The sequence below is a fragment of the Hippocampus comes genome, unplaced genomic scaffold (assembly GCF_001891065.2).
Source record: "Hippocampus comes isolate QL1 unplaced genomic scaffold, H_comes_QL1_v1.1 scaffold252, whole genome shotgun sequence".
Taxonomy (NCBI): Eukaryota; Metazoa; Chordata; class Actinopteri; order Syngnathiformes; family Syngnathidae; genus Hippocampus; species Hippocampus comes.
Genome location: NW_017805485.1, coordinates 390,616 through 407,587, shown reverse-complemented (window position 1 = coordinate 407,587; position 16,972 = coordinate 390,616). Strand labels below are relative to the sequence as shown.

The following is a 16,972-nucleotide window of genomic DNA, read 5'->3' as shown; positions in this document are numbered from 1 at the left end:
AATGCGAGGCGAGTGTATTGCTGTTGTGGCGACGCCACTCAAGCTAAACGAGCCTCAGCAGTCGATAGTCCGCTGCTCTCTGCTGTGCGTGCTTCAGCGCGAACATGTACACAAGCTCGTCTTTTGATTTCAACCAATCAGCGTCGACGCAACGACGTCACACACGACGTCACACACGACAACAGCTAAGCTAAACTAGCCGAGACGACACTCGAAGTCGGACGGACACGTTTTTCTGCCAATCTGTGTGTTTCCCTTTTTGTCCAAATATATTTTTTACGACAACTGTCTTGTCCACTGTGTCTTTTATTCGTTCCCATGGTGTTTAGCAAGTGTGTTTATAAATAGACGAAAATCTCTTTCCTGTTACTAGTGTTAGTGTCTCAACATGGCTACGCTCGTGAAAGCAAAACAACGAACTCAAGCGCGTCTTCGTTCAATGATGTCAACTAATATCTGGATTAATTTTTCGGCAAATTTTCCTCAATTCTCCGGAGATTTTCATAAAAAATTGAAAAACCCGGAATTCCGGGAAAATCCGGAGGACTTTCATCTCTGGTTAACAGATGCATCGTGTTGAATGAATAGTGTAGAGCTGGGGTGTCAAACCCATTTTTGTCACAGGCCACTTTTGAGTGACGTCTTTCCTCGGAGGGCCGTTTTGACAGTGAAACCACAAAAATGTTTTATCGCATTATTACTTGTAAGGGTAACAACATTATTGCAAAATCTCAACGTCATTTATTACACATGATAATTTTACATTTCAGTACAATTTTTTTTAACAATGATCATGCAAGCTGACAGACATGATTTTCTTTCGGGGGGCCACATAATATGATGTGTCGGGCAGGAGTTGGCCCCCGGGCCTTGAGTTTGATACCCGTGGTGTAGAGCTATGTGCTGACCTGTAAATGAAGTGAATAAAATAGGAAATACAAGACTGATTCTTGAGAAAAATACCTAAATTAAAGTCCAATATAGTTCAGACAGTGATCCCGAAGTGCAATGAACCTAGCTGCTAATGGTAATGTGAATACGCTTGTGATGTCCTCTCCATCTCGCCAGTAATTGGCAAGCTAGTATCTTCCTGCTCCATTCACAAAGTGAACACAAAAGCAAAAGCGCTTTCACTGGCGTGATACGCCAGTGAAAAGTAGCAGCCCACGGGCTAGATTTTTATTTATTTTGGCTAACGGAACCTTATTTTCCACTTTTTACTTCTCCAGTCTCATTTCTAACCCTCATAATATACTCATCGAATAAGTATTTTCACAATCGGAGATGAGACATTCCCTGTTCTTGTTCTAAGCAGTTTTAAAGCTGAACTTCATGTATTTTATATTAGGCACCTTCTTGGACGGCACCCTAGGAAATATGTGTCTACAGATATGAATAGGTAGATACGACCCGCCCCTTTTAGCTGCGTGCCTATGGCAAAGTTAAGATAGGAGGGGCAAAGGCATCATCACATTCCGTCTGTGTAGATGGCAAGAAATTCAAATGACCAAGGACAACCCCATGCAATTTTTACTAGGGAAATGGGAATAACCTACCACTGGTAAAAATGTCTTTTTTTTTCAAATGTTTTGTAGTTATACAACACATTTTGGTATTGACAAAACAGAAAACCTGATGAAAAACAGTTGAGGAATAAGCAAATTTGCCAAGTATTGCCATTGATGGGAAAATGATCGCTGCAAACATGGCTAGAACACAGGCACAGGGTTAGCCGGGTTGCTACAGTGTGCTGGCGTATTTAATTTTTATATCTGTGGATGTGTTTACTTGGTGTCTTTTACGTCAGGTACCTTGTTGGACAGCTAAGGGGTCCTCAGGAAGCTTTGTTGGCTTTGTGTATTATATGTCAGGCACCTTGTTGGGCAGCTAAAGGGATGTGTGTTGAGTTTGCAGCAGTTATTCTCAGTAATTCTCTTTTATGGAGGCCTCTTATGTTTTGTGATGAAGATACTGGACAGAAATATACCAGGCAGCACAATGTGGATAGCGTGAGTCATTCAGATTAATATATTTTAGAGAGTATTTGTAATTCAGCCAACTGGGGACAATTGATAAGATCTATGTAAATTGGAATAGTGTGTCAACATTAAAGCCACATTGACTCTCCTCTAGGCTTTACACGATCAGGATTTTTGGGGACATTCACCGATCGGCGAGTTAAAAAAAATTAAAATAAGATCACCAATAACTCATCCGCTCACAAAATGGAGCAATATGTCCATTTTTTTTATTATTATGCAAATGAGACAGTGTGTATAATGGAACATTTCCAAGTGAATATGTCAGATTATAGCCATTGGCAAATTTCCATCTGTAGTCTTTTGGCAGATTGTGCTTTGATTTGAACATCAGCAAACGTATTCAAGCATTTTCGCTAATGTTAAGCAATCTTTGCAATGCCGCAAGGAAGGAAAGTATAGGGGGGGAAAGCAATAAGTGTGATTTGAGCATACTCATTCACAAATGAGTAGAAGTGAATTTTTATTTATGAAAAAGCTGCTTTCAGAAAGATGAAATATAAAAAAAAAATACAGCTAAATACTTAGTTGGAACCTTTTTCAAAATTATTTTAAGGAAGAACTTGATTTGTTAGTCGTAACACCTGCGTAGCAGGCTGAAGTGGGGACAATGAAATTGTACAGCAGTCTTACACTTTATTAATGGATATGGGACATGGCATATGTATCTTTGAAGGCAGTGAGAGAGTTATGAAGCGAGCTCAACACATTAAGTGACAGTGGCACGTGCCTTTGAATCACAAAGATAAACACCTTTGAAAGTGCATAATTGTGGACAATAAAGAATATACATTGTTCCATCTTCATAGATGCATGCTACATTGTGGAGCATACTGGCCTGTTGTTTAAAATGCAAAATGTGCTCTGTTTTGGTGTTCCCTCTAAGTAATTGTCATATTTCGCCGTCAACGGGTCAACAGGGTAAACAGAGTTACGCTGTTTGAAATATGCTTGGGACGTGGGGGGTAACATCTTCGTGGTCAGTTTGCTCCCTGTAAATGTCTTTTGGCACCACAATCCAAAAAGACACTGACAACACTACGTAGTCTTTGCTCAACTTGGAGTGGTATTTCCAAGCCAAAACACATATTGACAACATAAGGGGGAACGAGTGTACTGTAAAAGTGACAAGTCGGAGATTACACCTGCCGGGAATAGCGAGAGTGATTGATCCTGTTTGAGCTGATACCACAAAGACTGATTTCAAAATTTCAAAAATTGATATGGTTGATACTTCAGTCATTTGAGGCACTGTATTTGCAGTAACGTACCACAAAGGAAATCTGAACTAGAATAAATTAGCAGACTCATACAAGGACCCCACACACGCTACAATGGGGGGAAAGGGGGTGGGGGGGTTACTGTCAATCCAAACTGTAACCGCAAAGTAGACTACGGAGGCTATTAGTAGCTGCATCTGGAGGGAAGCAGAATCATACTTTCAGTTTAAATTCTGACTGCTCAAAGTGCATTCAATGAGAGCCAACAAAAGAAATCTCAAGTGGACAATTTTTTTAAACACTACCAATTAATTAATGGAATCTAACAACAACTCTGGTTGAACCGACTAAGTGATGCATCAACTTTACCACTTCACAGATACCTAGTGGTCGATTAATCACCAATCAAGTGTTTTGGCAAGAACAACATGGACACCTCATTGAAATGAACCAGAGGGAGGTTCACGCAGAAAACTAGCGGCAGTGCCTTTGGCACGTGGAAATACATTACTAAAAATGAGACCGATATGTAGCCACTTGCAAAATATGCAAGCCTATCCTCAATGACAGCAAAACCAAATGCTCTGCACGCCCATCCAGTGACGGTAGATGACGAGCAGCCTTAAAGTCCCTGTAAAGTGAAAATAAATGACTTTAAATATGACACACCATTCTTCTCTGTGGTGGTCAATTACTTCTGGGCAACTACTCCTGCCAAATTTGAATGTGAAGTATTTTTTTTAAATGACAGGCCAACTTACAATCATTGGTGGGGAGATAATGTGAGTGCAGACCATGAAGCCTGATGACAGCGAGACAGGAGGGAAAGAGTTGGCTCTGCCCCATTCACTCGTAACAGCTGAGCCATGAAGCCCTGTTATCTCAAGTAAAAGTTTACAAAACGATCCTTTTTAAAATGGTCACTGCAGAGGCAGATGCTCTTGTGGATTTTCAGCTCTCCATCACTGTGGCTCTTCAAACAGTCAATCCACCTCTTCCTCCTTTTTGGGGAATTGAAATAATGACATAGAGCTGTTCTGTAAATTGGGGCATCCAAGAAAGATGCACTTTCTGGATGTAGGCAAAGCTAGCTAGTTAGCTAACGGCACACTGTCGTGGTCCAAACTATATTGTGAGGAAGTGCTAACTCATGCTCAACGCCCAAATAGGTTGTTACAGTCACACACAAAAAAGGAAAAGGTTTAACGCTATATCTCAAAATCAAGTGTAACTCTCGGTCTTTTTTACTCTTTCGGCAATTAACTTCAAACCACTGATCCAGCCTTCCTGTGTGGAGTTTGCATGTTCTCCCCGGTTTCCTCCCACATTCCAAAAACATGCATGGCAGGTTAATGGAACACTCTAAATTGTCCCTAGGTGTGAGTGTGAGCGTGGATATTTGTTCGTCTGTGTGTGCCCTACGATTGACTGGCAACCGGGTCAGGGTTTCCCCCGCCTACTGCCTGAAGACATCTGGGATAGGCTCCAGCACCCCCTGCGACCCTTGTGAGAATAAAGCGGATCGGAAAATGAATGGATGGAGGGACATGCCGAGTGAACTGAAAAAAATAAATCAATCAACCAATGACATTTATTAGATGAAGTTGACTCGACTATCATCACCTTAGCTTTGACTACAAAAATGAAGTTGTTCAACCCCAACTACAAAACGAAGATTCCACAAGATGGCACCCAAGTATTTTATTACTTTGGCTTGAGCACAACAACAGAACAGATGACATTTTCAGCATCACCATAGCTAGGGTCCTCCCCCCTCCAAACCCACTGAAGGAAAAAAATTAATCAGTAAATATGTGAATGCCAAACCATGATTATGCAGTATCTGTAGACTGCTATGATCTGCGTTGATGTATTTGGCTGCACTACTGTCCTCTATTAGTTTGTTTCTTTGGCATTTCAAATTACAGAGTACTCTTCAGCAGTTTCAGACAAGTCACCCTGAGTATTTAAGGTAAAATATGTATGTTTAAATCGTTTGCAACAATCAGAATGCATGCTCCAATAAAATTGTTAATGCAACAGTCCATCAAGCAAAGAGGGCTTTTTTTCCTCGAGCAGCAAATAACATATGAAATTAACAGAAAAATAACACTGCTAAGACTAAAAAAGTGACAGCCGTTATGTTGGAAGAAATTGAGGACGTAAAGAAATGCTATTACGTTTACTTTATATTGTGGATGCGTTGGGTGAAAATGAACGGAATTACCCAAATTTTAAACGACTAAGGACTGTTTAAATGATATTATATACGAGTTCACGGGATCATATGGGAGCACAATAGAGAAGGGATCATCGAGACACTATGGGTGAAATTACAGCTACAATGAAAACTAACGACTGCAGGCCTCACGTTGTCTCCTCTCTCACAGTGGGAGTGTTTAACCATTAGATCTGTGGGGATTTAAAATGCTTGGTAATATTAAGTATATTCAATCGCCAGACTTAAACAAGTACATTTGAATATAGTATAGAACGCCGTTTTCATCGTCCATGCAAGCCCCCTTGTGAAAGGTTTGAGGGGGCGGGGGGAAACACCGTGCAAAACGTTACATTACTGGACAACTACATTTTATGACTCACAATGGCACCATGCACTGTTTTACTGATGTATTGATATGATAGCTGGCAAGTGTGCATCCAGCGATATTGACGGTGGATCTCGTATCACGGCTAAACAACAGCGTGCTCGCGTCACATAGTTGCAAGCTAACTAGCTTTAGCCTAAGCTGCCAAATCAACGCTGTGAGAAAACCAACAATGACCACTTAGGACACTTTGCAGTCGGACGCAATGAACAAATTGACCCGCTGGTTAATGCCCAGAAGTAATTTAACACCTGGTGCAATTTGCTTACCATTAATCGCTTGAGTCTAAATTCCTCCGAGTCCGCCATCTTTAATTATGCTGCAGTCATTGGGTTCCAAACAGCAACCCGGCACCACCACAACCACCTCCTCCTCCTCCTCGTCCTCCTCCCCTTCCTTCTCTGGCCATGCCGCTTCTTCCACAGCTACAAGCAACTCCAAGAAGGATGATGCTATAAAGCGGCAAAGTTTCAGACTTATAAAAGACTATAAAATAGCCATTACTGTAACTACATAAATCAAACAGTGGTGGCCAAAGTACTGTGTACTTAATTGATGTACTGTACTGGTATTAGCGTTTAAAAAAAAACCCAAAAACGTAAGTACCAATTTTATTCAGTAAGTACAATTGTACAGGAGGTTTAGAAGATGCACAGATTTTCCCTCGAGCAATTAAGCTTATCTCTCACCTCTTGCTTGTTAAAAATACTCAGTACAGTACAGTGTTGGTGGTTTGTACCATCTCAAACTGTTACTTTTCTTCACTGAAATGGTCATGGTACACTCGTGCCTCGTTGTGCACACAAGGGCTTGACAAAACTGCACTTTTTGTCGAAATTGTGTAATAAGATTCCAGTGTGGACCTTGTTTGCTCTTTCTGGTTAACCCCTTGCAAATTTTTGCTATGCATTATGACAGTTTTTCTTTGTGTCCTCCTCATTTGTCCAATGCATGTCTATTGCCCAGCCTGAGATAACACACATTACATCTTGGAGACAACATGGACGGACCCATGTGTTGAAAATGTTGCCATAAAAGTGATGTATATCAATATACAGGTGAATTTTTCAGCTCGTATGCCTTTTTCTAAACGAAATAAATTACTTCCAATCAAGCCACACATGTAAAATTAAAGAACCCCTCCTTTAAGTAAAGGACCTGCTGGACTTGAAAAATTCCTGCAGGCAACCAACTCACTTGACAGACTTACCTGACACTGATTTGATGAACTCATGTGTGCAAGATCATTCAAGTCTTTGCGTTCATATTGTATTATTGCATATCTGTAAATAATGTTATCATATATCATAATATGCTTGTGAACTTTTTGTCTCTGCACATTTTTTAATTAAAAAAATCTCCAATGTTTTAAAGTTATTGTCCCAGACTTCCCTAAAACACAATTTGGCGCAAATCATGCATCGATCACATAATTATCTTAAAGCGGTACGTTTACCGTTGCGGGGATTGCGCTATGAGTTCAGCACGTGCGTCGGCACATTGGTGTTGCGAGACCCATCGGTTCCATTTGTGAAAGCATGACATTGGAAAACTGTTCCAAGAACTCATCAACATACAAACATATGATACAGTGCACAGCAGCAAAAAAATCAACTCAAATCAAAGTAATAAAACTAGGATAAGAAAATATGCTCACATGTAGAAAATTCAGATACTGTAATCACCATACAGATCATCCATCCATTTTCAAATCTGCTGATCCTCATAAGGGTCGCGGGCATGCTGAAGTCTATCCCAGTTGTCTTTTGGCAGCAGGCAGGGTACATCCTGAACTGCCAGCCAGGGCACACAAAGACAAATAACCAACCACACTCACAATCACACCTAAGGACCATGCATGTTTTGGAATGTGGGAGGAAACCGGCTTACCCGGAGAAAACCCACAAAGGGAAGTGGAGAACATGTAAACTCCACACAGGAAGGTCAGGACATTTTATCGGAATGATAACAACAGCCAACCATTAGGCCAGATGTTGGGCTGAAATGGACCAGTTGTTTGGGAGTTGTCCCAAATTTTGCCACCTCGCCTCTGTGTTACAGTTTATGAGTATGTGAATCGACGGACACAGCCATAAAACATATGGAAGAATGTACACTAGACAAAATTATAAAATTTCGAGACCGGTCTCGAGACCAGACCAAGACAAGACCAAGACTTGTGAAGACTCAACTCCCGAAGGTCTTGTCTCATTCTTGGGATTTTCGTTTGAGACCGCTCAAGACCAACACTGATCTGCTATTCTTCAACTGCATTAATGTGATAATATGGAGAATCTCATTGTAAAACAACAAATACCTTTGAACCAGTGGAGATTGCTCTCGGACTGCAAGGGAAGCTCAGCTTCCCCTAAAATGTCAAAGAATAAGTAAATATATGAATGTAAATTTAATTGTGTGTACATGTCATTGACTAAATATGTGCGACAACGTGCTCAACTTTTGTTCCGAATCAGCTTCTTGTTACTGGTTACGACACGACTCCCTTCTCATTCATTCCCACAGCTTCGCTGTGCTTTAAACGGTGGACGCTGAGCGTCCGCTGAGAGTCTACTGCTCGAGAGTTCAGGTAGGTTGTCCCAATGCGTTGAACGGAGACGAGTCATTGGATACAAACTGGTTTTTGTCCCGCCCACGGACGCTCGGCGTCTCTGGGATTGGATGGCAGTGGGCGGGTACCGGACGCTCAGTTTTTCTGCATCAGATTGGATGATCTGTCTGAGCCTGTGTTCCAGTTTGCTTGACATCGAAATGAGCCAATCACCGATCTTTTAGTGGAGGCATCCGTGGGAGTACTTTCAATTCTCATTCTGTTCTAAATTGAAGTGGAGACGACTTCTAATCCTCTTAGCAACACTCTCTTTGTTGAAAACGACAAGTGACGAATTAATCTTTTATTACTGGTTGGTTTTATTGTAGTTGCTGTAGTTGTAGGACACTAGTTAAGTTCCTGGAAAAGACACCTTGTTGGTATGACAGGGTTACAGATAATTTTCTTGAAAAGGAACGTAGAGTAGAATTCGCGTTTATATAAACGGACACATTTTATGATGTCGGCCAAAATTGAGCTTCCCCTCCTTGACAGACCAGCATCCGCCACTGCTTTGAACCCATCCATTCATTTTCCGATCTGCTTTATCCTCACAAGGGTCGAGTGGGGTGCTGGAGCCTATCCCAGCTGTCTTCAGGCAGGAGGCGAGGGACACCCTGAACTGGCAGTCAGCCAATCGCAGACCTTTGAACCAAGAATCAATTATATTGCATGCAATTGTATAGAATAACGTCTAAACTTGGTTGTCTGCTGTTTAGGGAAAACATTTTTAGTTTTTGTACAACCGCTGCATCCATGATTTTTATTGTAATTGCCCAAAAATTAATTGAATTTGCCAGAATTTTCGTGATTTGAACCGTAAACGACTCCTGTCCAGCAGATGGCAATACTACCCTTAAAAATGTGCAAAAGCTGCATGAAGAAACTGCTCTAAAAATTTCCGTCCGATGCTTTGTCTTAAAATTACTTATTCGTGAAATTGATCACACGCACATACAACTTCTGTTCATAAATTGTTTTGATGTATTTCAATCACATTGCTACAATGTGCCAAGTCTTTAAATTTACTGTACTCTTTGGTGTGTCCGTCTTGACTTCCCGTCTGCAAATGACACCGTGTCATTACCCGGAAGTAGTAGACAGACTGACGAGGCAGCATTTGTTGTCGTTTGAATATATATATATGCGTTTTTTTTTTTAAATTGTCATTTGTCGTTTATGCGCGTCAACGACTCGCTGTAGTTATTTTACGCTTGAGTTTACACACACGTTTGGTGACCGGTGGATGAATGGCGAGAGCAGTGGTGGCAGCGGCGGGCCCGACGTCTCTGTCCCGGTTTAGGGGAGCACTGGTCGCGGCTGTGCTGGGCGACTGCGTCGGCGGAGAGTTCGAGGGAGTTGAGGAGGTTCCCATGGAGAATGTATTGCGGCACGTAAACAGTCTGGAAGACGAGACGAAAGGAAATGGTGAGTGTCACAACATTATGTAAACCCACAGATGCTACTCAATAGAAATCGTAGAAAGGGTTCTGTCAGTCGTCATCTGTACCTGTGGGTAAAAAACACAGGACAGAGCAGGACAGAACTCTTAAGGTTGAGGTCTACAGAAAACCCACGCACACAGATCAGTATTTGCATTTCAACTCCAATCACCCGCTGCAACACAAGCTAGGCGTAATTAGAACACTTGAACACAGAGCGAGCCAAATCTCCACCAACACCAAGTCAAGAGAAAGTGAGGTCAAACACATCGAGAAGGCATTGTCAGGGTGTAGCTACCCTAAAGCTTGTGGAGGCTCTCAGTCGTACAGGAAAGTTCCATCGTAGAAAGGGTTCTGTCAGTCCAGACCGGGTTCCTAACACCCAAAAATGCAATCTGATTTATTCCATCCGTTGCCAAGAAAGTGAGTGCAAGGAACATTACATTGGAGAAACCAAACAAACACTCAAGAAAAGACTTTATCAACACAAATGGAAAAACAATGATAACAAAAGTGCAGTATACGCACACTTAAAAGAACCAAACCACACAATTGAAGATGAACGATGAACAAGTAAAGGAACAGAAAAGAGATGGTTTGAAAGGGGGGTAAAAGAAGCGATTTTTGTTAAAAAATTTTCACCCTCTCTGAACCGTGAAGGAGGTATCAGATTTAACCTGTCTCCTATTTACAATAACTTGTTGACCAGTAAGGGACATAGACATGCTGATCAGGCTAACTGAAAGTAGCTATTCAGCCTTAGCCCAAACAATAGGCCTAATCAAGACCCAATGATAGGGAATTTAGAAACCAATGGGCCTCTAATAAACCAATAGGGGCGTGACTAACCATCCCCACCCAGTCCTCAAACAGGCCACGCTCAGCTTTTTAGCGCAGAGCAACTTCCCGGAGTCTTCACGGAGACTTCAGGGTTGTCTACCGCTGACGAAGCTTCTGTGAGAGAAGCGAAACGTCCTTTTTTGCTTTTTTTGTTTTTTTGTTTTTTTGTTTTTTACCCACAGGTACAGATGACGACTGACAGAACCCTTTCTACGATGGAACTTTCCTGTACGACTGAGAGCCTCCACAAGCAACTCAATAGAAATAATAATTCGGATAAGCACAACGCTTACATCCATTTAAGGCGTTTACAAATATGTCATAAAATAGTGTACATTTGTGAAATTGCATCAGCAGTTAACACATTGTCAGAGAGTCGACATCAAATACCGAGCATTAGTGGAAAACTGGATTTATTTTCTGTTTATTTAATTGATATTTATTTGTCAGCATGTCTGCTTCATGGTTCTCACGTTCTCTGTTTCAATGTCAGTTGCGGCCAATCTGTTTGGAGATTGCACGTTCTCCCCGTGCAAGGCACATAGATGCACAGGATGAACCATCTCAGGGTTTGACATGAACAGTGGTCCCTCGCCACTCAGCTTTGTGCCGGACCAGCAGCAGCTACGTTCAGACGCCGGTCCGGAACGGGCCAATACAAATTTCGAAGTCCCTGGAAATCGGCCGCTGAAAATGACACAAAAGTGCAATTCCAGTGTCAGACCGAAATAACTTTAGTCCGAAAGACATTGGCCGAAACATGATCTTGTGATGATGCAAGAAAGAAATGGACTGGCATACGCTTGACTGGATATAGGGGGATGAAACGGGGAATGCTACATTCCAGAAAAGTGGAAAATCGGAAATTATCCTCCTCGGATTGTACGAGTTGTGTTTCAAGCTAATGTAAACAACAAATAGCACAAAACTATGCTTAACTATTTATTTACCTCAGTATTACTCAAAAGATGGCTGGCCATGTTTACTTCACAATTGACCTTAAAAACTACAGTCATGCATGAAAATCTCTCCCCTTTTGGTGAAATTTGCCATTTTGAAACCAAAGTTGGTGACCTATGTGAATCGTAGAAATCCGATGAGAAAATAATTTTGGAGGGCGTGGGGATATAGGATTGGCCATCGACTCTCAAGAATTGATCGGAACCGGACTAATATTCTGATTCCCCCGGAATCGTTCGCCTTTTAAATTTTCGGTTCTCCGTTTTGATGCCTTGTCCACTGGCCCAAAGAATAACATTGTGGGCTATGTCAAATGTTATTTTAGTCTATACTGCAAGCTGCAAACAATGAATGGCAGTAGTTTGAATACTATCAAGTACTGTTTGTTTACTCCACAATTTAACTCTTGTTAATTACACTGTTGCGCATTTCATGAAGGAAGTTGTCAGTCTCATTTCTTTTGTAGCATAATGTGATCATTTAGCAATAATTAGTGACCTTTTCTTTTTAAATCATGCACATGACAAATACTCCATACATAAAAAAGCCAAAACGAATAAAGACGAAGCCTCAGCAAAGCATTGTGAGGGTAAAAAAAAAAAAATCTGAAAAACTACCAAACCTGCTCTAAAAACTAACTGAATTTAAAAAAGAAGTCAAAATGAAATAAAACCTACAAAAAATAAAAAAAATCCCAAACTCTTATATAATGTAGAAATTAGGTGGAGGTAGTGCATGCTTGTCCAACATGGATGAACAGAGCTTTGAAAATGCGACTGTAGGAAAACACCTCCATCCATGACTTGATTTACACCTTTACGTGTGACACTTTTTTTCTCTTGCCACTCCACACTCATGCTGTGTATAATTCACACAATTCTGTGTGTGCATGTGTCTTTCAGGTATCCTTGAATACAGTGACGACACAGCTATGGCAAGTTGTGTGGTCCAGTCTCTGCTCACCCGGGCTGGTTTTGATGAGCATGACATGGCTCGCAGGTAAACAAAAAGACCACATACTGTTTGTGTGTAAAAACACTTTTTTCCCCCAAATATGTCAACCACAAGCTCTGATTTAATCCCCACATATACATTTCTTGCTTATTCAGGTTTGCAAAGGAGTACAGCATATCCCCGGGTCGAGGTTATGGTTCTGGAGTGATCCAGGTGTTAAAGAAGCTGGCATCTCCTCACCTTACTGATGTGTACCAGCCAGCCAGGGATCAGTTTAATGGCCGGGGCTCTTTTGGGAATGGTGGCGCAATGAGGGCTGCACCCTTTGCACTGGCCTTCCCTGATGCAGCTAATGTTAAAAAGGTTTGCAAAGCGGATGTCTTTTTTTCTTTTTTAAGTAAATAGAGGATTCACCTCCAACCTTCCCCTCCCAAACACATGGTACAGGTGCAGCACATACAAAGAAAGAAGAGATTGGACGGAGCATTATGGCTTCTTGTGAATTTCTCAAAAATGTTAAACTTCATCAAATGAATGCAAATATTTTACAATGTAAAATAAAATGCTGGAAGGGCTTTCATGGATTAACACCGGTTTCTGATGGGACCAGAGCACCACCTCGCCCTGGTGTCGTGCTGTGCCTGCCGCAATGATAACATCAATGATTTTTTTGCACTTTTATTTAGCATAGAGATGACTCAGAAAAGGTGTAAAAAGGCTGTACTTGCTTTCAGACACAGAGATGAAGTCATTCTTGCGTAGCTTCCTTACAAGACGCTAAACAGGAAATGTATGACGCCACATCAGGTAAATTTTTCACAATAGAACATATCTTAGACGAAATAAAGCTAAATAAAAAAAATGAACAATATAAGGCTCTTCTGTAGGCTGAACATTTTTACTTAATGCAGTTCACTTAAAAACGAATTACTAATTGGTGACTTTTTTTTAAATGTTATTTACTGAATTTTATATATATATATATACACACAGATTTCAAATACATTTCAACTGTTATATTTGAGATTCAATTTGGTCATGGGGCGGACAAGAGAAAAATGTAATTTTAGGGGGGTACTCAGCCATCTCGTTCGTTACCTCTGCGTCCCGCGTCCTCGACGCACAATTTTCCCGCGGGATGCACAGTTCCAAATAATGTGCGTTTTTGGGAAGCACCTGGTCCCAGTGCCCAAGAACCCCCACCCTAAGAAGCTGAACAGCTACAGACCGGTGGCGCTGACGTCTCACCTGATGAAGACGCTGGAGAGACTCCCCCCCCCCCCCCCCCCCCCCCCCCCTCACCCCACATGTACTGTATATGTTGCTCTATGTGACTCACTGTTGTTTTGCTGACATTCGCTGCTCCTCGCGGACCGTTTGCGGACTTCAAAAAAAAATTTTTTTTTTTTAATTTTTCCGCGATGCACTGAAGCCGCAATAAACGAACCGCGAAATAGCGAGGGATCACTGTATAGGCTAATCGCTATGAAAAATATGAAACAGTATTTATTGGTTATTCTATAATTTACTGGTTGTAGCATGGTAACTTTAGGAATAAAACATTCGTTACAACGTGTAGTAATGCTAATGTTAACTGTTGGTAGAACTAAAGATGACGTGTGTTAGATTCTTTCGTCAAATTGATAGTAGATTACACATGCATCGTTTTGGGAAGAGGATGTCAAGCCACATCAATACTTACCTTTATTAATGATTACAAGTAAATTAATCTTTGCAGTGTGAGATGGGAAAAATACTCAGATTTTGTGGTATGTTGTATTCATGATGCCATATGAGTACAACATATTTTGATCCATTTATTTTATTGAATAAACCTGGAGTACACAGCTACTGATGGAATGTTCATTGTTAATGCATAGTTTTCAAACATTTACCCTTGAAACATTATACTTTTGAGTTTCAGAATTCTTGATTATGAATATCAGTCAAAATAGAAAAATGGGTTCCCATGATGAACGTTTACGGAACCCAAAATTAGTTACCGTGGTTTCCCATTGGGTAATCCGACGGAACCGAAAAACGGTTACCGTGAATTTCCGAAATCCTCAGGCCTGCTACTGAATTATTTAAATTTTTGCAGCATTTATTTATAATTGTTTGTATATGTTGTTGTTTGTGTTATTATCATATGATTTGAATTGAATAAGTAGACCATTTCAGAATTCGAAATTTGGGACTCTCGAAATGCATAATGGGACTCATACTTTTCTGATCAGCGAGTCCCTGGGACTCGCTGGTGGTAAACTGTAAAATTATCACTGGGTACTCCAGACTCGTTAAAACTATTCTGAATCATTCTTTTCTCTTCTGTACCTGGACTTTAAAAAGTCAAATGTCCATATGTTCCCTTCTATTTTATTTCTCATCATGAACTTTCTCTCTTGTGTTACTAGTTTGCTCGCCTGGGTGCAATGCTGACTCACTCTTGCTCCCTCGGCTACAATGGCGCAGTGCTGCAAGCATTAGCAGTACACCTTGCACTGCAGGGTGCCTTGGACCTGCCACAGACGTTCATCAACACGCTCATCTCAGAAATGGAGGAAGTTGAGAGTGATGAGGTCTCACGGAATGATGCCAGAATGTAGGTCACCACATGCTTCAGCACAAAAGAGGCAATATTAGTGGCCGCCATTGGAAGTATTTGTAATCCCTTGGTGTGTTGGCACAGTCTTAAAGAAGCAGAGAAGCCATTCTGTAACCGCCTTCATCGAGTCAGAGATTTGATGGACATGGACAAGGTCACCATCGAGGAGGTCATCTCTGAGTTAGGTCAGTATTCATATATTAAATTTACTTTTGAGGAAATCTGAGAAAACCTTTATTCAAATCCATCCATATATCCAGCATTCGTCTGTCTATTCATGTATACACACACACACACACACACACACACACACAAACAAATCATGTTCAATTCTTGGTACCCTTCGATTAAAGACAAAAAAACCCCCATAATGAGCTGGGTTTATTTTGAGACTTTTGTGTGCTTTTTTTCCCTCTGTTGGTGCGACCAACTAAAAAAAGCTGGTCACACCAGTGCTACCAGTCCAAAATATAGTGTAAAGCTACACAAAAAAAAGTCCTTGGATCTTTGTATCCTTGAATTTTGAGTAAAGGAAAATTCCTTGAATCCTTCAACACAACTTTAAATATAACTTGAAAGGACAATGAGAAAAATGTATGAGAAGCTTATAAGAATGTACAAAAATAGTCGGAATTGGGAAAAGCCCCCCCAAGAAAACCAAATACCGGCTCTTTCTGCATGTTTTGGCCCCATAACAGTGTGATGCAGTGCATGGATGAAGTACACACGTAGAATGACAACAGAATCAAGTTGCGATTCAACTCTAACTCCTTTTTCACAGATTTGGAAAAATGTGTTCCTTTGAGTAGAGTTCTCTTACCTGTGTGAATGTGCTGTCCTGTTTCCTGAGCCGTGATTGGTCGTTACCTGAGCTCTGAGCAACTGTGATGTCATTTCCAGTCGACAGCAAGTGGTAAAACGGCTGCCTCTGAGAGAGATGGATAAAAATAGCAGGAATTTGCTGATTAATTCATATTCCACAAACACAATCTTTATCAGAATACCTTGTTGAATACTGTCAAAAATGTGAGTCTGAAAAGTAAGTAGTCCAGACATTTTTTTTCTCCATTCTGCCCGTTCATGTGAACCTTTTTTCAGGTAATGGCATTGCAGCACTCCAGTCAGTACCAACCGCCATCTTCTGTGTTCTCCATTGCCTGCAACCAAGGCAATACCTTCCAGAGAACTACGGTGGCCTGGAGCGGACAATAGCCTACAGTTTGGCCCTGGGAGGGGACACGGACACCATAGCTTGCATGGCTGGGGCTATCGCTGGAGCCCACTATGGCGTAGAGGCCATTCCTCAGCCATGGATCCGCTGCTGTGAGGGGGCAGATGATGCAGATGTGAATGCAAAGCGGCTTCACATACTCTACCATCAAGTGTCACAGGGGAGCGGGAGAAGTGATCAGAGCAGTGAAGAAACATCTGATAACCATCAAAAGCCTACAAACGGCACAGAGAAGTAAACCACAAGCATAAAATAGAAAAAACAAAAAACAAAAAAAATCCCACTGAAGTTGGGATGCTCCATAAAACAATACAATGATTTGCAAATCCTTTACAATGCGCGACCCTGTTCATGGATGGATAAAGACAAAATATTTAATGTTCAACTGATGAATGTTAGTTTTGTTGCAAATAATCTCATTTTGTATTAGATGCCTGCGATATGGTAAAAAAAAAAAAAAAAAACAA

General features: G+C 41.1%; 2 protein-coding genes across 4 annotated transcripts in view; one reads left to right on the top strand and one right to left on the bottom strand.

Moving 5' to 3' along the window:
• The window catches only part of LOC109519527 (zinc finger MYM-type protein 4-like), a 34,622-nt gene extending 28,268 nt beyond the window's left edge, over positions 1 to 6,354 (bottom strand). Inside the window, exon 1 of one of the 2 annotated variants that reach the window (XM_019876103.1) lies at positions 6,135 to 6,354. In XM_019876103.1, coding sequence (XP_019731662.1) covers positions 6,135 to 6,173 — 39 coding nt within the window. In that variant the 5' untranslated portion in view covers positions 6,174 to 6,354. The remainder of the gene's footprint in view (positions 1 to 6,134) is intronic. The other variant, XM_019876104.1, reaches the window with a different exon arrangement.
• adprs (ADP-ribosylserine hydrolase) lies at positions 1,475 to 16,972 on the top strand. Of its 2 annotated transcripts, none has more exons than XM_019876105.1 (8): positions 1,475 to 1,561; positions 3,639 to 3,715; positions 9,700 to 9,901; positions 12,618 to 12,714; positions 12,825 to 13,032; positions 15,084 to 15,271; positions 15,359 to 15,459; positions 16,373 to 16,972. In XM_019876105.1, exons 3-8 carry the CDS (start codon positions 9,724 to 9,726, stop codon positions 16,741 to 16,743), a joined length of 1,143 nt encoding a protein of 380 aa, XP_019731664.1. In that variant the 5' UTR covers positions 1,475 to 1,561; positions 3,639 to 3,715; positions 9,700 to 9,723; the 3' UTR covers positions 16,744 to 16,972. The 2 variants fall into 2 exon arrangements, with proteins under 2 accessions (XP_019731664.1, XP_019731665.1); XM_019876106.1 differs by lacking the exon at positions 1,475 to 1,561 and adding an exon at positions 1,912 to 2,000.